Raw genomic sequence first — 25,720 nt, forward strand, 5'->3', positions numbered from 1 at the left:
TAGTGTAGGTACTAGTACTACTATTTTATTCCTTTCTCAATAGAATAGTTATAGTACACTAAATTGTATAGTGAGTTTGTTCTCTGTTGCTGTTCGTGTGGTGATTGTACTCTGTACCACGATTAGATTGGTTGACAGTCACCAGTACCAGTGTATATGTACTAATCATATACCAAACATAATATGTTATTATTTCATTGTGATATAGTAAAATAAACCATACTTAGAATTTACTGTCAGTACAATAATAAACTTTAACAATTTATATGATATAAATCGCAGACATGAGATAAAAAGTTAAAACAATTTTAAACACAAAACAATTAAATGAATGAAATTTTTATAAATAACTAGATTATTAAATATTGTAAATTTTAGTTTAACAAATTTGTGGTTAGGTATACACTTAAAAAATGGCACCAAATATTAGTAAATTAATAAATCGTAATCATGTGTTAAGTGCGGCAGGATTTTCCGTAGTTATTTGGGCATTAATACAAAGAAATCGAAGTAAAAGAACTAAGTAAGTAATTCATACAATGTGTTTTTTTTTTTAAATAATATAATTGCATAATACCCACATTAAATTTTGCTAGGCATACAGTTTTTTTTTTGTTTTGTATATGCAAATATTGTCTTAGATTGTTTTTTGTTTTGTTATTTTGCGTGTATTCGACTGGAAAAATGATTATTTATAAGAATTAAACAATTACACAGCATAATTTTGTTAATTAAATTTTTTTACCCTTTAACCTAACATTAACCTTGAATATTATAATAAATTAATTTCCTTAAATTAAATAGGAATTTTTTAAACAATGCAATGTATTATTTTAAATGATTTTTTTTTTGTATTACTATGAATAAATTGAATTATCATAAAAATATTTTTTAAATAATCCTTTTCAGTGATTCATAATTATGTGAGAGTTATTATTTACTTACTATCTTTGTAAAAAAAAAACTCTTGCATAGGAAGTAAAAATATTTAGAACTTTTTATTTAGGCAATAAAAATCTAATTTATTCAAAAAAATTTCCATTTTATTACAAACAAATTTTTAATTGTAAAAACTATTTAATATTAATACAATGACATTTAATTAAATTTTCCAGTTTTGAACCTTTGCTCCATGATAAACAATTTTTTTGTAAAATTTTATTGCTAAGTACTAAAATCTGGTTAAGCTGATTTTGTTATGAAACATCACGTGATCTTTGAAAACATGATTTTAATATATGTATTACATTATGTGTTCCAATAAATGAGATTATATATTAGTAATATTTATTACCTGCAAACAAAGTTTAATATTATTGACTAGTAAATTTTTGGAAAGATAAGATAAAAATTTTAATGATAAATTTATTGCACTTTTTCTTTTATACATTATCTAAAATACTTTTATTACTTTTTAGTACAATAAACGAACCTAGAATTTTTTTATTCTTACGAAAAAAATTTTTGCTGGGTGTATTGACTTGCTCTTTTTTGCATTGGCTTTAGAAAATTATCCTAAAAAAAGGTAAACTTTTTAGTTTTAATCCCGCGCCATCGGGTTGAAGGGGTGAAGGGGGTTTATATTTTAAAGTAAATAAGATAACTTAGATTTATTAAGATTAGGAAGATTTTAAAAAGAAAGTCAATGTCCAAGATATTTTTATTAATAAACTCTTTTATGGACCTCTCCCTCCCTTTCGGGGGTCTCAAAATGAAATAGACCATTCATTTTTTTTGCAAGTTAAGACAAATTGATTCAATTTTCACCCCTTCTTTTTAACTTACATAAGTAGACCATCTGTCTTTTGACTTACATATAAGTAGGTAAATTATACCACTAACATGTCTTAAAAAGCCTTAAGCTTTCGAAAAACGATATTTTTGTTTTGGGGGCCAACTAATGTAAGCTAACAGAGGGGGGGGGTTGAAAATTGAATCAATTTAATCATAAATTTGAGATCAATGACTTTAAAATCTCCCTCCTTAAAAGATTTAAATTTTCAAAAAAATGATATTTCTTATTTCGGAGGAAGGTTGTTTGTTTTTTTATTTTTAAGTGATTAAAAGTCGATATAAAAATATGCTGAGTAAAGCACATATTAGTGAAGTTTGGGGTAATTTTGCAATTTATGAATTTATGATTTTGTTAATACAGTAGAATCTCGATAACTTAAGCCTCGGTAACATAAAAACCTCTGTTACTTCAAAAAATACTATGTTCCCTTCCCATCACAGCCCAAAACCTCTATAACTTAAAATACGCAACCTGTATAACTTAAATAAATAATCTCTGTATAGGCCCTCAGTAACTACATAGAAACATGTACATACCTCTATATTAACTAGGGTACATAGAAACATGCACATACCTCTATATTAACTAGGGTACATAGAAACATGTACATACCTCGATATTAACCTTTACCTAACATAGACCCTTGATAACTTAAAACCTCTATAACTTAAAATATTTTGTGTTTCCCTTGGACTTTAACTTATCGAGATTCTACTGTATTTATTTCAATTATTTACAAAATCATTTTTTATCCAAATATAAGTAAATAAAACTATAAATCTTGTCATTTTTAATTCGTATCGTTCCTTGCGAATGTTAAAAAATATGCGAATATTCGGCACATCACTAATGCTGTAATTGTACTAAATTGTGTTTTACTCATATTTTTATATCACTTTTTAAACATAGTTAAATTTGACTGTCGGCCAAATGCATTAATATGTTAAATGCAATTATTAGTTTTTCTTTTCGTTTTTGAGAAATCGTGTCCACAGACGGACAGCCGGAAATGAATTTATTAGGTGATTTCATGAACTCCTATACCAAAATTTTGTTTGTTGCATCAATATTTGACTGAACTTAGTATACCTTGAATCTTGATATATATTACATAGTATAAAAATATCATTTAGGTACTTTTAGTATTGAAAACTAAAAGTACTATACAACAAGTGAAAACAAACAATTGACTGAGTTAATTGTTGAAATACCATGCATAGTCAGTGTTGATTTCTTTATCACATTACACATACAAACATGTGACACATACATAACTGATAATCAAGTATAGTACATATTATAAAATTTCCGCCTAATTGGCGCCCTCACGGGTAAACAGTGATGTTTACGAAAAAATGTTTCAAACAAAAGTTGTTTAATTTTTGATAAGGAACATTTTTTACATTTAAACTTTTGATCTATCTCTAACGGTTTACAAGATGGGTCCTACGGACCCAAGACCCAATTGACCTATGATGCTCATTTACGAACTTGACCTCACTTTTTACGTCCTGAGTACGCTGTAAAAATTTCAGCTCGATATCTTTTTTCGTTTTTGAGTTATCGTGTCCACAGACGGACGGACAACCGGAAATGGACTAATTAGGTGATTTTATGAACACCTATGACAAAATTTTTTTCCTAGCATCATTATTTTTAAGCGATACAAACTTGGGACTAACCTTAATATACTATGTATATTTCATATATACATGGTATAAAAACAGTTATATTTTTTCCCATTTATGGTATACCTTTTCATGGAATCACTCATATAGTGTTTGGCTTTAGATGTGCAAAACGACTTTTGATTCATCATCTAATACAAATATCCTAATATAATGACTTTGCATTTGTCGGGATCTATTTTATAATTGTTTATAATTGGGTGGTTATACAGTAGAATCTCGATAAGTTAAAGTCCAAGGGAAACACAAAATATTTTAAGTTATAGAGGTTTTAAGTTATCAAGTGTCTATGTTAGGTAAAGGTTAATATAGAGGTATGTACATGTTTCTATGTACCCTAGTTAATATAGAAGTATGTACATGTTTCTATGTAGTTACTGAGGGCCTATACAGAGATTATTTATTTAAGTTATAGAGGTTGCGTATTTTAAGTTATAGAGGTTTTGGGCTCTGATGGGAAGGGAACATAGTATTTTTTGAAGTAACAGAGGTTTTTATGTTACCGAGGTTTAAGTTATCGAGATTCTACTGTACTTAATAAAATTTTATAACACACCGAATGTGTGAATTGTTTTAATTTTTATGGATCTTAAATAAATGGAGGATATTACGCCTGCGGCAATATATTCTCTAAAATATTAAAACAATATATATTTATGTTTTTGTTTGTATTTCAAATTTCAAGTCATTTAATATTTTGTCCAAATTCGCTTCAACCTTTAAAATTATTGTAATTTTATTTAAAAAATAACGCATTACAATAAAGTGATTATTTGCTAATTTTATACTCATACATTTTTCATAACAGTTTTTACTCACGATGGGATAATGGCGATTGAAGTGTAAATTAAGTTCTATTTTCCTCAACAATTTTCGATTTTCCTCAACGACATTAAAAATTAGTCTGAATAATAGATTCGTCAACTGCTAAGAAAAATTTGATCGCGTATGCCGTTTAGAATTTATTGGAAAGATCTTATTAATTATTGATTGATTGAAGTATACTAAATCGTAATATTGAGCCCGAAATTTCGAAATTTATGTCACTTAGGCCTGATTATGGTAGATAAACTTACTAAAAAGTATTAATGAAAAAGAGGTCAATTCAGGCAAGTCCTATTAGGCATGGTGCTTAGGGGGCAGGCTAAAAACTTTTTGATTCATCAAATTTTTGTATTCGTTCAACTAAAGTTAAATTTGGTTATGGATTAGGCACAAACACGAAACAATAAGCAAAATATTTTCTGATTCATTTAGCTCCGAATATAGGAACTACATTAGTCAAAACTTCCTCTAATTTTCATTAAATTCACATTATACTACTTATTTTAGTTTAGAAACTAAAATTTAAAATTTATAATAATAGAATAATAATATATCGATGGACTGACTATTGTACTAAAAAGTAGAAAATATTTTTTCTATGAGTAACTCATAAACGTGTATTAGTAAAAGCTGGGGCGCTCAATTTAAAATATTAAGAATGGTTCGAAGCGCCGCAAGCTTTTACCAAAAGTCGTGTCTGAGTGTCTCATAGAAAATATTATTTTCTAAATAAAAACTTGTAAAAAAAGAAAGTTATTTACAAAGCCATCAATTATCCCTACTTGCTAATAACAAAAATTATTGAAAAGAAATATTATAGAAAACTTTTCGCATAAAATAAAGGTTTTAGAAAAATATTGCAAATATAAAAATAATAATATTAATATAAGTATTTCTAGTGGAAAAATTAAACAATAGAATTTCGTATGTTCCTCGAAAGTTCTACACTCAAGAGTCGGATTTAGGAGGCTAAAATATACCTGGACAAAGTCAGCTCCATTGTTCGAAATCAGATCGAAAAAATTTGTACACTTCCGAAATTTAAGAGTGCTAAAACGCAGAGAAAGCTAATTTGCTGAATTTTTTTTTTTTTAAATTTACATGCTTTGAAACAAATTTTTGTGTAAATTTAAATTTTAGTGTTTTTGAATAACTGTTTTTAAATTAATTTTTAAAAATAAATTATTAAGAATAATTCATATGAATAATCTGTTAAAATTTCAAATCATATAATTAAAAAAATTCACGAAGATATTTTTATATATGTATAAATTATTATAACCGCGTGTACAAAACAGATTTTTGTATAATTCTCGCCTGTTTTGAAGTTAACCACAAGTCTGTCTATAATTACTGAATATACTATCACTCCGAAGTTTCCCGATCAGATAATAATGAAGAAGTGTCTTCGGCAGATTCATCTTCTGCGAGCTTTCTCTTCCATATTTTCTTCGTGTAAATTAGACTTTCATACTGGATTAAGAGCCAGACCAAAAATATTCGTTGAATTTACTAAAGCTGATCATTTGAGGCTTTGTTATAGTAGTTGTGTATACATACATACTGCGATCAGTCAAGCGAACGATAGAACAGGGGTCAGATATATGCTATGATTGCCGTGGTATTTATTATTTAAATGAATTTATCAAAGCTGAAAATTGTTGTCCAGATTGTACATTGCATATAAATAACAGTTATTACAGTCAATCAGTTAAATGTTAGTACAGGGCTGGTCAGTCAGCCCTTATGTATCTAGTATAAATAAATAAGATTCAGTTATGATTGCCGTGGTATTTAAATGAATTTATTAAAGCTGAAAATTGTTGTACAGATTGTACATTGCATATAAATAACAGTTATGGCAGTCAGTCAGTTAAATTTTAGAACAGGGCTGGTCAGTCAGACCTTATGTATGTACATTAAATAAATAAGATTCAATTATGATTGCCGTGGTATTTAAATGAATTTATTAAAACTGAAAATTGTTATACAGATTGTATATTGTATATAAATAACAGTTATAACAGTCAGTCAGTTAAATACTAGAACGGGTCAGTAAGCTCTTATGTATATACAATGAATAAATGAGATTTCTTAAATTTAACTGACTGGATGTCATAACTGTTACCTATATGCAATATACAATCTGTGTAACAATTTTCAGCTTTAATAAATTCACTTTAATACCACCTCAATCATAATTAAATCTCATTTATTCATTATACATGCATAAAGGCTGACTGACCAGCCCTGTTCTAATATTTAACTGACTAACTGTCATATCTGTTATTTATATGCAATATACAATCTGTATAACAATTTTCAGCTTTAGTAAATTCATTTAAATATCACGGAAATCATTACCGTTTCGATTGCATATATCTGACCCCTGTTCTATCGTTCGCTTGATTGACCGCAGTATGGGTGTGTACACAACTACTATAACCAATCCTAAGTTGATCAGCTTAAATTCAACGATTTTTTTTGGCCTGGTTCTCTAATTATCCATTTGAATAAATGTAAATATGAAATTTTTTGCATACTTCACAGGTAATTTTATGTTTGTTTAAAGACTTATCTGTAGGAACGTGCCTATTTTGCTTTATGGATAATTAATCTGCCTCTAACTTTGGAATAAAAAATTTACAACTACAAATGACGTATTATATTTATTCAAAAACTATGCGCTGGTTCGTAGTATGAGATCAAGGTGTTCATTGATACAGAGTAGATAATTTAAATCTATGATGACTAGTAGCTCGTTTTGTAATTAACCAATCAAAAAATTACTAAAACAAAAGTTAAAGAATTTGGGGGGAGGGGTGTCATGTTCTGACATCAGATTGGACATAGGCCCCGCGCTTATTGCTTTAATAGTCAATTTAGATCCTAAAAGGTAAGAGATAGAATAACACTATAAATTAGAGTTGAACACTATAAAGTTGATCCTCATAAAAAAATTAACATATTTTATTTAAAACATTTTTTCAAAAATCGTTAGCTTTCGGAGGAAATGAGACAATTTGATGTGAGAACATGATATCTCCGCTCAAACTCTACAACTCTTGTTTAAGCTATTTTTTGATTGGCTAACTGCAAAACGAGCTATTATATATAATAGATTAAAATGGTCTACCCTGTATATCAATATGCTAAATTTCTCATAAAGAAATGGTCCTATATTTTGATAAATATTTACCGAAAAATTAAATAAAACGGCAAATTAAAGATAATTTTTTCAGGAATAATTTTTTTGGGGGATATTTTCTTTATAAATCCAATATATTCCGAAAAAAAAAGAGAAAACCCGATTTTTGGTTGGAAATAAAAACCCACTAAAGATGTTTCCGAGTACGGAATAACTTCAAACTCTTTTTTCCCCTCATGAACTTTGACCTAATAAAAAGAAACTTGAACCAAAGTTTTAAAGTGTAAGTAATTTTTTTCGAATTATAGTAGTTTTCCTGTACAACTTACTAACAATGAGAGCAGAAGTTACGTGATATTTTTTTAAGACAACACCTGGTATAATTTTATATGAAATGCGGAAATTTTTTTATAAACATATAAATGTATAAATATATGATATATTTATGTATTTGTTTATATAATATAATAATTATCTGTGTTACTAATTTCACCTTGAATACATTTAAATGATGTTGCTCTGCTGTGTGCGTTTATACATACCATGTGTGTTTGTACCATCTAGACATATACATATCTGTAGTATGACAGAATACATCCGTTTAGTAATGCATCTAAGCGAGAGGTATTATATACAAGTATTGTAAGACTACAGATACGATAAGACAGATCTTCTGTTGTATGCATGCAGAGAGTGGGAGTTTTGTTGCATACAAATATTATTACTAGTTATCTGTAACTAAAAAACTCCCACTCTCCAAGCGTCTTTCAAGTAATGTTCAATACATGTATATAATACCTCTCACTTAGATGCATTACTAAACGGATGTATTCTGTCATACTACAGATATGTATATGCCTAGATGGTACAAACACACATGGTATATTGAGTACTATATACTAGTGATTTGTCGAATCGGCAAAAAATTTGGATTCTTCTCTGCTGTATGCGTTTATACATATATCGAGTACTATATACCAGTAATTTGTCGATTCGGCAAAAATTTAGATTCTCCGATAAGGATACGAATTTATTTATAGCTGCAAATTTCGTTTGATGCGTAAGTGCGTAAGCGAGTTTAAATTAGGTCGGACAGGAATAAAAAAATAAATTAAAATATACTTTTCCTGTATCGATTATTATTTTTTATAGAATAATGTACATTCTCTCTCAGTTTAAAGTTATCTAAATATTGTAAATTTGGTGTTAATTTAGTTTTCTATTTCTTATAAATTAAAAAATTAAAAAATACAAAGAATCCGTAGAACATCCGCTAAAAAGAAATAGATAGGAGCACAGATCTTTTATGTAATGAATATCCGCTGATACTGGCACATCACTCCTATGTACCCTCTGCTACGTGCATTTAATACCATCATACAAATATTTTTGTTTTTAGAAGTTGAATCCTTTACTAGATGAAATTCATTGGTATTCACCTCGTCCATGAGTTTAATTTCATGGAGCTACCATAGTAACGACACACACTAAGTCTATAGATTATATACATGTTTTAAATGTAATTATGTTAATTTACATTTAATACAACAATCTAATGTAACAAGTTTAATTAATTGTTATTTGTCAATAATTTTAATTTGACTTTTCTATACCATTTACAGTGGAACGTGGTTAAGTGAGACCTGCAAATTTGTCTCACTCATAGGGGTATTCCACTAACCCAGTGTCTCAGATATCCAGATATACAGAAATGTCTGTCTCATTTACAGAGGGTTCCATTAATAGATGTCAGAATACAGATATACATCCATAACTGAAGAAGTGCGATTTTTAAATAAATAACGTAAAATAATGAGTTTTAATCAGCTTTTCAGTTCCTGACATGTTAGCACCCAGGTGTATTGCAACGCGCTCTTTACCTTTTAAAGGGAAAGTTTTTATCGGATAGACACTTATAAAACAAACCCGCTTCGCCTGCGTTAAAAATATCATCAACAGAATAATTGCGCAGAAGAACTGGCAGGTCTTCAATACATTGGCTACATTTGTTAACATCAACGGCGTTACTTTCTTCCAAAAAAATTTTGCTCCTACAAGAGTTATGAAAAATTACGAGCATTCGCGCGAAATCTTGTGCCTTTTCTTTAATCATCGGTACACTTCCCGGAACGTTTTTGTTACGAAGTTGCTTGATCCATGTTAGCAAATACTGTTCAAGTTTAAGATATTCTGATAAACGTACACGTTTTAGTTTTCCTTATCCTTCAGAACATTGTGATTTAATTTTATCTTTATTCTGAATTATTCTTTTGGAGTCGGTGTCAGCCAAGGAAACAACTCTGACAGAACAGTTTGCTACATTAGCTTGGCTGACACCGACTCCAAAAATAACAATAATTTTAACTACATTATATTCTCGTTATTTTTTTACTTTTTAGTACATATTAATTTGTTTTGGAAAAGTTTTTCTTTTGAAGTCGGTTTTATTTTTGTTAAAAGTTTTTTTTATTAATGTACCCTGCATAAAACATTATATACTCAATGAAGTCAATGATACCCTCGAATTGCAATAGATAAGATTAGCTTATCTACAAGGTAACATATTTAATGACAAAAATGATTGATTCATCGTTGCGATAATATGGTTAATTACTGTTATATAATTAATTTATATCAGGTTATTTATAAAGCTTATATAAAATTGTTTTGCTTTAAATTTTCCTGAATAATATCTGATTTTTGTTAAATCAATAGTAAATATTCAAGATGATTAAAAACGAGAGCTTATTTTTATCAAATTTTACCAAAAAATCTAGAGTAGGAAATGTCTTCGAGCTGTTTTTTTTTCTACTTTACTTTTTCTACAAATTTTTCGCAATTATTTACTAAAAACGGCATGCTGTACAAAAACTAACGCTACGAACAAATAAATTATTTTTGTGTAATAGTTAATGAGTTAGTTACATTCATTTCATTATACTATTTGTATGTTATTTGTCTTATTTAAGAAAAACTTTTTTTTTACTCAGCCCCGTAATAAGTCGTAAGGCTTATTATAAAAATTCACGTTCACCTCTTTTCAGGTGTAAATCGAAATAACAATAAGAACCAAAATTGTACGAAATTTAATTTCAAATAACTTGAAAAATTACCCTTTTTCGTGTAAAATTAAACAAACAAGAATTCATGACCACCTTTTTTTGGGTCTAAATCGAAAAATATCGATCCTAGAAAAAATTGATATGAACCAAAATTGTAGGAAATTTAATTTCAAAAAACTTTGGTACTGACCATTTTTTCGTGTAAAATTGAAAATAAACGAGTATTCAATTAACAAAAATGCAAACTATGTAAAAGCAGTATTTGAAAGTATGTAATTCTAAGTAATTGACATCACAGGCTACTAACCAATAAAAATCGTTTTCAATTATTTCAAATATCGTGACTTTATAACAATTTTTTTCATAGTGTTTTTATTGTTAAAAATGCCTAATTTTCGAGTTACAGGTTCTACTCGACCCATATTTTCATAAAAATTAACAAAAAGCATTTCAATTTTTCATGAAAAAGGTCTATTGTTTTTATTTTAATTTCAATTTTTTTTATATGATGTTGGACTAAATCCAATTTAGTTTTGAAAATTTTAGGGGTGGTTACGCGATTATTTAAATAAATAAAAACTTCAAAACTAGGCATATTTAACATTGGTTTTTTGGTATAACAGTAGATGGATAATATGTTTTCATATATTTCTCCAAAACTAGTCGGTGGATATTAAAAAAAACTATTTAAATTAAAGTTAAAACCTTAATAAATCTTATATATTTAAACGAGCAATTCTTGTATATATATATATATATATATATATATATATATATATATATATATATATATATATATATATATATATATATATATCAACGATCTTGGAAATGGCTCCAACGATTTTCATGAAAATGAGTATGTAGGGGTTTTTTGGGGCGATAAGTCGATCTAACAAGGTTTCATTTATCAGAAATGACGTTTTATCCGTCTTTTCATGAAAAATTCATCAGACATCTATTGGTGTATAACGTAGTTAATGATATACAATGCAAATTATAACATAACAAAAAGGAGGCGTTTAAGTAGTCTAAAGTGAAAAATATGACTCTTGCTGACATCTATTGGCGAATAACCGAGCGAAGCTCGGTCATCCAGATATTTATTTTTGTTTAAAATAAAAAAAAAAAAGAACCGTGGTTCCCGACTAATTAAGGATGTATGAGCACAGTAATTGGGACACTTTAAAAAAATAGATATTCAATTTTGATGTTGAAAAGTAAAAATAAAATTTTTCGATATCTGGAATAATATTCAAAAAATTGAAAATTTTGTTTAATTATTTATCTTTTGATATTTCGAAAATCAAGGCAGAAAAATTTTATTCTTATTTTTCGTCTACATTCATGAAATTATAACAAAATTCATCATCAAAGTTGAAAATATAGTAGTACCTTAAACTAAAATTAATTTACGTTCATCAACTTTTATTAAACCACAGCAGGGCATAGTTAACTCTTTCTAATAAAAAACAAAAATATGTTTTTGGTTTTTTTACTCTGTCTAGTAAGAAACAATTCTTACTAACAATCGACGTTTCCTGTGCGATAGACATAAATACACAAATATGTATAATTAAATATATCTTTAACGTATGCAATAGAGTACTTTCGATAGTGAAAAATAAATTATGAAACAAAAAAGTTAAAATTTACGTAAAAATATACTGAAATATTCTGATTTCGAGTCATAAAAGCACAATAATATTACAATTAAAAATCGTTATTTTTAAACTGTATATCACATTAAATAAAACGCGGGCAACCCCTGATGTGATGTCATATCGGTATGAACCATAGACCATCAGTTAGTTTAGTGTTAACAGCTGCGTATAATATATCCATAGATAATAAATATTTATATTTATTATAATTAGTTGTCTATGAATATATCTGTCAAACTTATCTGTGTTATTTCGTATAATGATACCGATATTACACCACCAAATTGGATGCCCACGTTTTTGACAGTTTAAAAAAGGTTTAAAATTTAATTTAAGTTTTTGGCAAGTAAGCGTGTGTGTATTTTTCCGAAATAAATTTCTGGTGTGATTAGCAAAATCAACATTTTGAGGCACTTTTACAAATATAGTAGAATACCCTATCAACATTACAGTTAGTTTTGACAAATGCCAGCTAGTTAGTGGAGACTTAACTAATGTTTCAATATTTAGTGTTATGTGTAATCATTGTATGAATAACGGTTCTTATGTGATTTAAAAAATTTATGGATTTACTATTATTTATTATTATTATTTAATGAGTCATTGTAAATTTTTTAACAAATAAGTGCTTACTTAACTAATGTAATAAAGAAAATGAAAGTTTAATTTTTTAAATAGTAAATAAATAGTCATTCGATCCAACTATTATTCACTTTCCAATCTTTCTAGACAATATAGACAAAAACCTATGAACACGTTTTGCATGCGAAAATTTAATATGCAAACATTTTACTCGTCGTGATACACAATATATTAAAAGAGATGAGAAAATATTATTGCCCTAATTTGCCGTTAGGCTTGGTTTAAGGATTCTTCGCGAAGCTTTTTTACTCGGAATTTTTTTTTCTTTTTATGTTTAATTTATATGATGAATGAAGCCAATCTAACACGAAAATCAAAAGACTTGACGCCAAAACGCCAAATGCAAAAAACAATTTCTCATTTTGTGTTGATTATTGAAATACAGTAGAATCTCGATAAGTTAAAGTCCAAGGGAAACACAAAATATTTTAAGTTATAACTTAAAATATCTATATATAGAGGTTTTAAGTTATCAAGTGTCTATGTTAGGTAAAGGTTAATATAGAGGTATGTACATGTTTCTATGTACCCTAGTTAATATACAGGTATGTACATGTTTCTATGTAGTTACTGAGGGCCTATACAGAGATTATTTATTTAAGTTATAGAGGTTGCGTCTTTCAAGTTATAGAGGTTTTGGGCTCTGATGGGAAGGGAACATAGTATTTTTTGAAGTAACAGAGGTTTTTATGTTACCGAGGTTTAAGTTATCGAGATTCTACTGTATAAGTTAATTTATCAAAAATTTTACATCTACTTACTGCTTTACTTGTTATAAATCTAAAAATTAAATTATTTTTGTTTATCATATATATATAAAAGTAAAAAACACTGCTTTATAGCCTCCACCTCTCTTGATGTGCACAGTTTTCAATTTTGTTAAATGTAAAATAGTCATAATTCATTGAGTATATCAGAAAAGTTGGCCATGAATGGTTCGATAATTACTATTTTAAATTTTTACAGAATACTTTAATTTATGGTTCAAAATGATGATGCGAAAGTAAGGATGTATGTTTGTTTGTTTGTTACGCTTTCACTCTAAAACTAGCGAATGGTTTTTAATGAAACTGTACAGCAATATAGCTCATACTTCAGAATAACACATGAGCTATAATTTATAAAGATATATTTAAAAAAAATAAAATTTAATCTGACATTTACTATTTTAAATTTTTACAGAAATCTGTAATTTATGGTTGAAAATCATGATTATAAATGAAACAGATCTATAATCATCATTAAATTAAAGTATTCTGTAAAAATTTAAAATAGTAATTGTCAAACCATTCATGGCCAACTTTTCTGACATACCCAATGAATTATGACTATTTTACATTTAACAAAATTGAAAACTGTGCACATCAAGAGAGGTGGAGGCTATAAAGCAGTGTTTTTTACTTTTATGCCCAATATCAAGCTTGTAAATTATATTCCTAAAATTATTCTGCATGAAAAACAATTATAAATATTATTCTCCTTACAATAGTGATTTATATATATTAACCAAATTATTTTAAATATTTTAAACTACTTTCACTTTTTAAAATTGTTAAAATAAGCGTTAATCACATGTTATTAGCAAATAAACTAATAATTATGTGCATTTATTTAAAATTGTTACAATTAATTGCACTTTGTAGCCCAGGAAAATAAAAGTATGAAAAGATGAATTTGTGTGCACAAAAAAACTTACTCTACGACATAAAAAATACAGTATTGTTTATTATGAATATACACGATGGCCTTTTTTAATTTGGCGCATGCGTGAAACTCGAAAAATAAATGTAATAGGAGAAAACGAGGAAATACTTCAAAATGTTAATTTCAACGGCACACAACTTATGGACTATGTGCAAGGGGGAGGGTCTTAGGTTTGGCAATACACGTGGCGCGCCGACGGAAAAATGCCGAACTATTTACACGCCAGCCGCCGACAATGTACATTGAAAATACATTGACAACTACTTTTAATATATTGAGTACAAAATGTAGTATATATTGTATAGTGTATTTATATTATACTAGTATTATACTTTGGTAAATATTTCGAATTCTACCTATTTAATCTCAGTTTAAATATTAAAATTATTAATGTTATTTTCTCAATAAATTTTTATAATCAAAATAAGGACACAAAATATAACGATGTTAATATATGCGTCTTTGTTTAATAATTAACGTTATACTTTATAATATTCAATCGACTTCAATCTTTAAGTGTAAAATAAAGATTTTTAGTGCATTTTGTGTATAATGTTATCTTTATTTAGTTGTTATCACTCTTTAATATATAGTGTTTAATATTTGTGTATTTGGTATCCTTGTTACATTTCTGTTTAAATATGATACCAATTCCACATGGTGGTTGTAAAATATTGTGTACTCTTTTTAACACACATCTAAATACTATTTCATTTTTCTACATTTAATACACATTTTTATTGAGAACGAGTTGAAATAGCTAACGAATGTTTATTTAATAATTACAATACCTTTTTTACTACATTTAATACACATTTTTATTGAGAACGAGTTGAAATAGCTAACGAATGTTTATTTAATAATTACAATACCTTTTTTGGCGTTAGTATATAATAATTATAACAAGTATTGCAAAAAACTTTCTGCTCTTTTTACATATAGTTCTACACTTTCCACTAGTTGGCGCCACTTGGCTTCATGCACATAGTCAATACACGATGGCCTTTTTTAATTTGACGCATGCGTGAAACTCGAAAAATAAATGTAATAGGAGGAAACGAGGAAATACTTCAAAATGTTAATTTCAACGGCACACAACTTATACAGGTATTGAATTCAATTTAAGTTTCCCAGTTCAATAAAACCTTCCTCTAATTCATAATTGAAAACATTAGACGAACACTTCAAATTAAAATGTTGTTCTTTATAAAAACACAAACATTTTTTTATAAGCGACTAGTTTAGACAATAATTGATAGCAAAAATAACCTGTAAGAAACTATATATCAGATTTTTGCGTTTCTTTATTCAATTTGAACAAAAATGGTCCTTATAGAAAAACAAACCACTTTTATTAGAAAACTTTTTTCGTATAATTTCTTTATTCCGTAGAAAGCATACAGGAAAACAATTTTTGGGGAAAACTTTTCAGTCCGTTTTTGTCTAAACTGTACGGTTTGCGAAAAAATATTTCGAACAAAAAATGTTACTTTTTTAAATCAATAACAACCCGCTAATTCAAAGTGTTCATTTATCTGTTACTAGTTATGGATTAGACTGTTTTTTTTCATTGTGATTGAGAACCTAGGTCAAGTTTAATGTCTGCGTAAGATTTGCGCTTATAGACCCAACATTTTTTGCTTGAAGCATTCTTAACGATAAAACTTATTTTTCGATTTTCAAGCATATATGTCAACTTAAAAAAACCATCCTGTATACGGTATATTTTAAGATATAAATGAATCGAGTATTTTAATAAATAAAAGAAATATGTATATTTATAATAAGAAATTTTTCGTTCAAGAAAGTTGTTTGATTGACATTCATTTTTTTCTGTTGTGTTCATAAAGAAATAATTAACATTTCTATTGCAATGGCAAATAATTTGTGCTTTTTTTGTAATGAAACTTTAAGTTTTTTTTCAGTCAAATAACTTGAGGGATTGATTGCCTCTACGAATATATAGAGCCTTTTTCATGTAAAATTAACTCACGAACAAATTTTATTATAGCTAAAACTGCCATAAACTAAATAGCTTAACATAAACTATTAGCTTAACATAAACTATTTTATGGTATTATTTATAAACTACAAAATTGTCTAAATATTTTTGATAAGTTTTTTTATCACACTTTCTAGATTTTTTGATATAGAAATATCCAATTGAAAAGGATAACCTATATGATTCATCATTTTTTCAGGCAACTTTGTACGATAAAATAATAATAAAAAGCCCAATGACCTAGGAATTTTTTGTGATTTTTGGAAACTTTTTTAATTAAAAAAATGTATTTATAAAGTTTTATTGAAATCCCTAGTATTATTCAATCCTTGCATATCTCCTTAAGCCGTCTCTTGTACTAAAATAAACTTTCTAGTGGGCTTAGTAGAATTTTTATAAAATAATTTTTAATATTTTGGTACGCTTCTAAACTTTATAACTTTAGGGATAACATTTTTCACCCTTTCAACTCTCAGTAGAAAACATCGAGGGATAATAAAAGTTTTTAAGCAATAGTTTTCAAAAACTAGAAAGTACAATTTTTAAACTATTAAGTTGTTATTGCAATATCAATCATTATTTATTATATCATTATTAGTTAGTCATAAAGTTCAAATTAAAAGACCTGCCTTTGGCAATATAGTTTAATTAATTTTCCATTATTTTTTGTTACAGGAAATTTGCACCTGAGGATGAAATACAATATATGATCACAGACAAAAATGAAAAAAAAATTAAAGCGCATGTAAATAAACAATTTTTAAGAAATTTAAGAAGAATATTATCTGTTGCAATACCAGGATGGGCATCCAAAGAATCTGGTTTATTAGTATTGGTCGCAGCAAGTTTAGTTGCTCGATCATTATGCGATTTATGGATGATTCAAAATGGAACAAAAATTGAAAGGTGAGATTTTTTAACTAGGATTATCAATGAATTTAGGAAATGAACTCGTGCTTTATTATTTTTTATAACTGTGGAAATTCTTCGAAAAGCAAAAAAAAAATAGTGATTATGCATTATCTAACGTTGAACAAAAAAAAGTTTCAAATGTCGAAATCTTGAGAGTGAGCTTTTCAATGACCTTGAAAGGTTAGGTCAAGTTTAATGTCTACGTCAGATGTGAGCCTACACGCCCAACATTTTTCACTTGATGCATCGATAAAAGTTATTTTTCAAGTTTCAAGCATATGTTTAAATTAATGACTTTTTCTTAAATTAATATTTATAGCCAAGAGAGCTGAAGAGAGCTCTTTTTCGGAATGTAGGATGATAAAATTTTTTGAAAAACGTACATTACTTTGAATATTACCAAAACAGATGCCTAGAAAAATTGAAAATAAAGTACACTCTAGACTGCGATCAACCTTTTGGTCGGCGACTTTGCAGCTCTATGGTATTATCTCTACGACTGTCACAAATTTGACATTTTACTAGTTATATTTACTAATAATATACTAATACCAACTCAAAAACTTTACGAAAGTTGTTACTGCTTTGAACTAGTCAAATTAACTCATATAAATTAAATTTTTAATTTTATTTCTTAAAAATAATTATTAGGTTTAACTTATTACTGATTAGACTAGGGTGATATGATTTCGATACTGCCATACTACCTTAAATAATGGCAATTTCCATTTACATCAATGTTAACTTGGAAAATAGTTTTTCATTGGTTTTGTCACTTTTTATCCCATTTGTTTCATAATGGCCCCAACATACTTTCAAAATAAAAATAATAAACTTATATTGGATTTAATTTCGATTTTTGCTCCAATATCCTATCTCAATTTTTGTATTATATAAATACTTATTTCGACTATCAAGTAGTCATCATCATTATGAATTAGCTATTCTTAATTACTCTTATTGTGTATGTTACTCGTTGCTAATTTGGTGACGGTCTGCGCATTAATAGTTTCATGAGCATACAATTTATACTGTTTTAAGTACCTTTCATATTGTGACGTCAGCCAATCAGTTTCGATTAGGTGACTAGTGCTTTGTACAATTAGCATGATTCTCATAGTCCAATATTATGGAGTATTTGATGACCTGATTTTGACTTAAAAAAAAAATTAAAAATACAAATCAAAAATAAAATCATGAATATCGAATATCATTGATGACTACTTGTCAGTCGAAATACGAATTTTTATATTTCAAAAATTGACCTATTAAATCAGGGCAAAAAATCGAAATTTATTTTGAAATATCCTAGAGATCTCATTTATTATCTTTGGTAATATTTATATTCAAATCGATTGAAAATATTTTTTTTTTTCAGTGCAATTGTAGCAATGAATTCCGAATTATTTAAACGACGATTATTTAAGTTTTTCGCCGCAATGCCATTAGTATCTATTGTAAATAATATATTAAAATGGTCGATTGGTGAATTAAAATTACGTTTACGTACAAATTTAACACATAGTTTATATAATGATTATTTAAAATCGTATACGTATTATCGTATGTCGAATATTGATAATCGTATTGCCAATGCGGATCAATTATTAACAACAGATGTTGATAAATTCTGTGAAAGTATCACTGATCTATATTCAAATATTGCCAAACCAATATTAGATATATCAATATATGTTTATCGTTTAACGGCAACAATTGGTGGACGAACACCAGCCATGATGTTAGGTTATTTATTCATTTCTGGTGTTATTCTAACACATTTACGACGACCAACTGGCGGCTTTACAGTCACCGAACAAAAATTAGAAGGACAATTCAGACATATTAATTCACGTTTAATAACCAATTCTGAAGAAGTTGCTTTCTATCAAGGAAATAAACGAGAACATCTCACATTGATGGCTAGTTTTAATAAATTAGTTAATCATTTACGGCGTTTCCTTGAATTTAAAGTGTGCATGGGTGTTGTGGATAACATTGTAGCTAAATGTAAGTATCACTTTATATTTTTTCATTTAATTAAGTATATTACTCCGTCACGCCACGTCATACAAAAGACCCCACACGATTAGATAGGTAAATACCTTTCTGTGAAACTTTTTCAAACTGCTCTAAAAGTGTATTTCAGATCGTACTGATCAAAAGCTCTCACGACCAGAAAATTGTTTAACAAGTAGTTTTCGAGCAATGGGTGATTATATTATAGTTATGGTATATGGCTACCCTCTTACTAATGATACATCGTACAAGACACTAACTAACAAGACAACACAACATAAAACAACAAATAAACACACACACACACAAACACACACGGTAGTCATAATATATTATAACTATAATATGTGGGTTACTTTGATCGCCCTTGAAAACTACTTTTGTGGCCGTGAGAGCTTTAGATCAGAACGATCCAAAGAACATTTTGGTTGTGGTTTGAAAAAGTTTCACAGACAGTAATTTTCCTAGTTCCTTCCCTCTCTTTTTCCTAGAAAAAGTTTTCACAGGCAGTAATCTAATCGTGCGGAGTCCTTTTCGTAGTCATCTGAAGTCTAAAAAACTTTTGAAACTTTGCTTATGAAAGAAATATTAACTGAAAATAATTAAGGAAGTTCATCCGTAATCCTACTTTTAATTCAGTCAAATTAAACATGAAAATGGTATTAACCTGGACAAAAAGCAATGTTAAATCCAAGCTTTCAACCTCGGCAGACAATCGGACCGGGCCATTCACAAACATTTAAAAAAACTCAACAATTTTGATCTTTTTTCACTCCGAAGGACTGATTTTTCGTCAAAGGCTGTGATATTAATGCGCTTATTTCTGATCATTATTTGAGGAGAAACGCCAGTTTAATGTGAAAATTGTCTATTTTGTTTGTCGGCGAATAACTCGATCTTAAAATCTCATATAAAGATCAATATAAGCGCATTTTAAAAAGAAAGGGCTCCATTTTTCTATTTCACATACTCTATTTCTTGTATAAATACGAGTGCACCGTGTGCACGCTTTTAAAATTCATATCAAAATACAAAATAAATTCTCGAAGCATTTCACCCCTGCGCATAAAATATTAGAGATGGTAAAAATGTTTGAGCTATTGATTCAAAAACTAGTACAAGCTATCGGATAATATGCAGGTTGGACCATTTTAATCTATTATGGCTAAAAGCTCGTTTTGCAGTTAAACAATCTCAAATAACTTAAACAGAAGTTGCAGAGTTTGGCGGGGGACATCATGTTCTGGCATCAGATTGGGTGTAATTCTCCGGATTGCTTTAATAGTCAATTTAGCTCGAAAAGGATAAGAGATAGAATTTAAAAAATTTTTTCGTAAATTGTTTGCTTTCGGAAAAATATGCCATTATTCCATTTAATCGAAAGAAAACTAGCTACAGAAAAATGCGCCGGTACTCATGCCTTTGACCTGAAATTCTAGTTTCAAGGTCGTTTTACCTTGATCTTCAAATAATCTTGAAAATTTACTTTGGCTTAAAAGTTATTAACATAGACAAATGACCTTTATTGTCCTTGATAACTTTTGTATAAGTTATTTTTTGATTGGTTAAAACGAGCTGTTACCCATAATACGTTAAAATGGTCCACCATATATACCTCATTTAGATCCAATTTTTCGTAGAGATATACCTGTTTGAAATTCCCAGATTCCCATTTTTTTAATTACGCTTTTTTTTTCGGGGCAGTATACTTTAATATTGTTACATACACTATGAAAATAGCGTTTTTTTAGATAAGATTTTTGTAGATTGATACTATTTTTTTGAAAGGGAGATATATTTACGTATCCATTTTCAGCCACAACGCTTTCTTTGCAAACACACTATCCTTGTATTAGTAATTTAAATTTTTTTATTTACGATATTTTGATTTTTTTTTCGTTATTTGATGCTGAGTATAAAAACGCCTGAACTGGTGATAGTCTGACCTATTCATATTGTATTAGTTATAAAAGCACTTGAGCGTGTTTTCAAAAAGGAGGCCGGCTAACATAGTAAATGCGATGTCAGTAAGAGAATGAACTAAAATTTTCTTTTGTTTTCAGATATTGCAACTGTTGTCGGTTTTTATGCGGTATCAATACCATTTTTAACCAAAGGTCATCCAATAACGGGCATGGATAACAATGAAAGATTCCGTTTATATTATACTTATGGTCGTATGTTAGTTAAATTGGCCGAAGCTATTGGTCGTTTGGTATTAGCCGGCCGTGAATTGACTCGATTAGCTGGTTTTACAGCTCGTGTTACCGAACTACGTGAAGTATTAAACGACTTAAACCAAGGAAAATATCAACGTACAATGTTAGCGGCAAACACCAATGAAATCGCACTAAAACCAAATTCTGGTAAAACAGTTATCGCAGATAATGTGATACGTTTTGATAAAGTTCCATTAGTCACACCAAATGGAGACATTTTAGTTAAGGAATTAACATTTGAAGTACGATCCGGACAAAATGTTTTGGTTTGTGGTCCAAATGGTTGTGGTAAATCAAGTTTGTTCCGTATCTTGGGTGAATTATGGCCTTTATTCGGTGGTACATTAACAAAACCACCTCGTGGTAAATTGTTTTATATACCACAAAGACCATACATGACTTTGGGTACATTACGTGACCAACTTATTTATCCACATACGCATTCAGATATGAAGAAACAAGGTTTAACTGATGATAAGTTAATAGAATATTTAGGACGTGTACAATTAGCATACTTAGTTGATAGAGAAGGTGGGTTGAATGCGGTTGCTGATTGGTTGGATGTATTGTCTGGTGGTGAAAAACAAAGAGTTGCGGTTAGTATTTCAATTATTTTTATGAAATTGTTTGATGTAGTCATTTGATTATATTATTATTTTGCAGATGGCAAGATTGTTTTATCATTCTCCACAATTTGCGATATTAGATGAATGTACCAGTGCCGTATCTGTAGATGTTGAGGGTAGCATGTACCAATATTGTCGAGAGGTAAGTTAATTGCAGCGTATAATATTAGTCCTCCATATTATACAAAACAAAAAACGATCACAATTGTATCCCATTAGAAATTTTTACAATTAGTAATAACTGCTATTACCACTAGATCCTAGAAAAAAACTCGAGAGAAAAATCTTCTATATTTGTTAAATTTTTTTCAAAAACTTTTAAAATCTGCTAGAGGAGCTTCTTAATGCATCAACAGTATTTTTTTTTTAATTTCAATGAATATTTTTCAATGAAATTCGATCACTTAAGAATAACTATAAAATTTCGCCAAGTATATGACAAAATATTATGAAATAATTATTATACTCATTAAAAAACACATATATGGAGGGTGGGCCATTTTAATCGTTAACGGAAAAAATCTTATAGAGTAACTAGAAAACAAAAATAATTTACTTAAACTATAAATCTTCAGCTCTAATGGGGACATCTTTTAGAACCCTTGGATTTGAACTTTGATTTTCAGAATCATCTAAAAATCATCTCCCAGTTTTTACTTTTTAGAGATAAATGAACTCTTTAAATCGAAAGTTGTTCCTTATAAAAAAATATATATCTTTTGTTCGAAACATTTATCGTAAAAATCAGGTGCCGAAAATTGAGATTTAGGGAAAAATATATTTCAAACAAAAGTTGATTTTTTTAGAGCAAAGAAAAAGTCCGGTACATAAAATATGTAAATTCTATCTCTGTTTGATCATAAATATGTCTAGATATAATAGAAAAATACAGTTTTTTTACAAGGCATTCGATGTTGAATTCATTGCCATTTTTCATTACAACCCCTTCGAAAAATGAATAATGACACCTTAGACCTCCCCTCTCTTCAATTTCATTTTTCGGTTCTATACACGTTAGAAAGATGAAATTTTTTTTCGAAACTCAAACTGCCAAGATTGTTCTTCTCTAAATGGGAAAAACTACCTTTTTCAATAATATACATGCGAAAAAGATGTCGAAAGTGAGATATGACGAATAAACATGCCATATATGGCATGTATACCGAGTTGTTCAATAAGATATTATGTTGTTTTGCACCTATAATTTGGCTTCAAAGTTCACAATGTGACAAATTTGCGATAATTCATTTTATAAATTAAAAAAAAAAGTAAAAGAAGTGAAAACAAATAATTGACTAAGTTAATTGTTGAAATACCATGCAGAGACAGTGTTGATTACTCTATCACAATACATATACATACATGTCACATATGCATAACTGATATTCCCATATAATACATACTATACAATTTACGCCTAATTTGCGCCCTCACGGGTAAACAGTGATGTTTACGAAGAAATGTTTCAAGCAAAAGTTGGTTATTTTTTTATAAGGAACATTTTTTACATTTAAACTTTTGTTCTATCTGTAACGGTTTACATGATTGGGTCAAGACCCAATTGACCTATGTTGCTCATTTACGAACTCGACCTCAATTTTTACGTCCTGAGTAGCTGTAAAAATTTCATCTTGATATCTCTTTTCGTTTTTGAGTTATTGTGTTGACAGACAGACGGTAGCATGAATATTTTTAAGCGTTACAAACTTGGGACTAAACTTAGTATACCTTGCATATTACATATATGCATGGTATAAAAACTATATGGACTACTCAAAACTATGACTAATTATAATGGACAACGGGAATTGTTAGAGAATTTTGATGATTTGTGTGGGCATTTTGTTTTTTCAGTAAGATTTTTAAAAAATCACCTGTCTTGTCGATTAAAGTTGTTTTTTTTTACAGGTCGGCATAACATTATTTACTGTGTCACATAGACGATCACTTTGGATACATCACGAATATTTCTTACAATTTGATGGACATGGTGGTTTTAAATTTGAACGTATAGATGCAAACACTGAACAGTTTGGATCATAATGCTTAGTCAAATTTAATTTATAATTATTATTTTTAATTGCTTTTAGTAAATTATTTTATGTTCCAAAAACATAAAACAACAGTAATTATCAAATTAAGGTGAACAAAATGTCAGTAAAACTGATTGGAAAACAAAATGGATTAGGGAGAGTTTGATCAGATTTAGTAGTACTGGTGCGAATAGTTAACTTTATGGAATTTACTCATATTTTTCCTATGCATTTTAACCTTCTGAAGATGAACTTTTTGGGTAGAAGATTTGAATAACTTTTTATTGAGAAAAATACTTGAAAATTGCTGAAGAAATTCAATTCAAGATATACAAGTTATACCATTTGAGCCAACCAAAAAGCATTTGGTCACTTCAAAAAATTTTTATCTCAAAAATTTAAAACAAAAACCCACAGAAGTGTTCATCTTAATTAGAATAAAAACCACAAGAGTATTTTTTTGTTTATTTTTTGGCACACACAGCATATTTTTTATGTGATTCAGACATTAAAAATCCTACGATTTTCTCTTACATGCATCCTCTTCTTTGAGCATTCAGTAACAGTTTCAACTAGTATGCCTATTGATTCGGGGTGAATGAAACTTTCAAATCATATAACGCTTACTTATCCTTGATAGACCATAAGAAGGAAGAAAATAATTTTTCAAGAAGATAGTGGTACACATGCCCACAAATAAGCTTATATAGAATATCTTTAGTTAGATTACAGAATTCAGCCTGGAATTCAAAATTCGGAATCAGCGACTCCAAAAGTTACATCAAGTTACCGAAGGGACTTCAAAATATATGCGGGAGAATTATTAACAATTAAGAAGCTATTCGCGCTAGTACTATGTTACTTTTTGGTCAGATTTTTTAGTTACTGTTGGATTTCTCATAAACTGAACATTCCCAATTATTCAGATTATGTGAAACAAATTATTATTATTATTTGAAATGTTTGTGATTATGTGTTTGTTTTTAATTTTTTATTTTTGTGATACATCAAAGAAAATATTTTTGTGATTGTTTTTGTGACGGAGTAATAGGAAACTTGAAATAAAATTATGTTTACAAATTGTTTTTATTTCTTAAACCAATACAAAGTTACATTCAAACTGAATTTTTCACCAGAAAGCATGAAGTAAAGTTCGTGTTTAACGGGCTCGCTAAGCGGAACCAAGTATGTATATATGGCTATTTAAGAACTGAAGTTACATAAAAGGTAGGTCTAACAGTCGGGTGAAGCGTTGCAGGTGTAACGAACCGCCTCGAATAGCAGAATAGTTATTAAAAATCACCCCCCCCCTTTCCAAGGGTGTAGAATGGGGGATTGTATTTTGTATGAAAATACGTCATTTTTGAATATAATACTTTAA

At 28.5% G+C, this 25,720-nt stretch overlaps 1 protein-coding gene across 1 annotated transcript; it reads left to right on the plus strand.

Annotated features, from left to right (window-relative positions):
* Positions 1 to 25,419, plus strand: LOC123303494 (ATP-binding cassette sub-family D member 3). The gene is made up of 6 exons (XM_044886286.1): positions 1 to 523; positions 17,206 to 17,436; positions 18,821 to 19,452; positions 21,525 to 22,276; positions 22,344 to 22,448; positions 24,215 to 25,419. The coding sequence occupies exons 1-6, from the start codon at positions 414 to 416 to the stop codon at positions 24,347 to 24,349; spliced, it is 1,965 nt and encodes a 654-aa protein (XP_044742221.1). The 5' UTR covers positions 1 to 413; the 3' UTR covers positions 24,350 to 25,419.
* Positions 25,420 to 25,720: the final 301 nt, after the last annotated feature.

Source organism: Chrysoperla carnea, chromosome 1 (genome assembly GCF_905475395.1).
Source record: "Chrysoperla carnea chromosome 1, inChrCarn1.1, whole genome shotgun sequence".
Lineage (NCBI taxonomy): Eukaryota > Metazoa > Arthropoda > Insecta > Neuroptera > Chrysopidae > Chrysoperla > Chrysoperla carnea.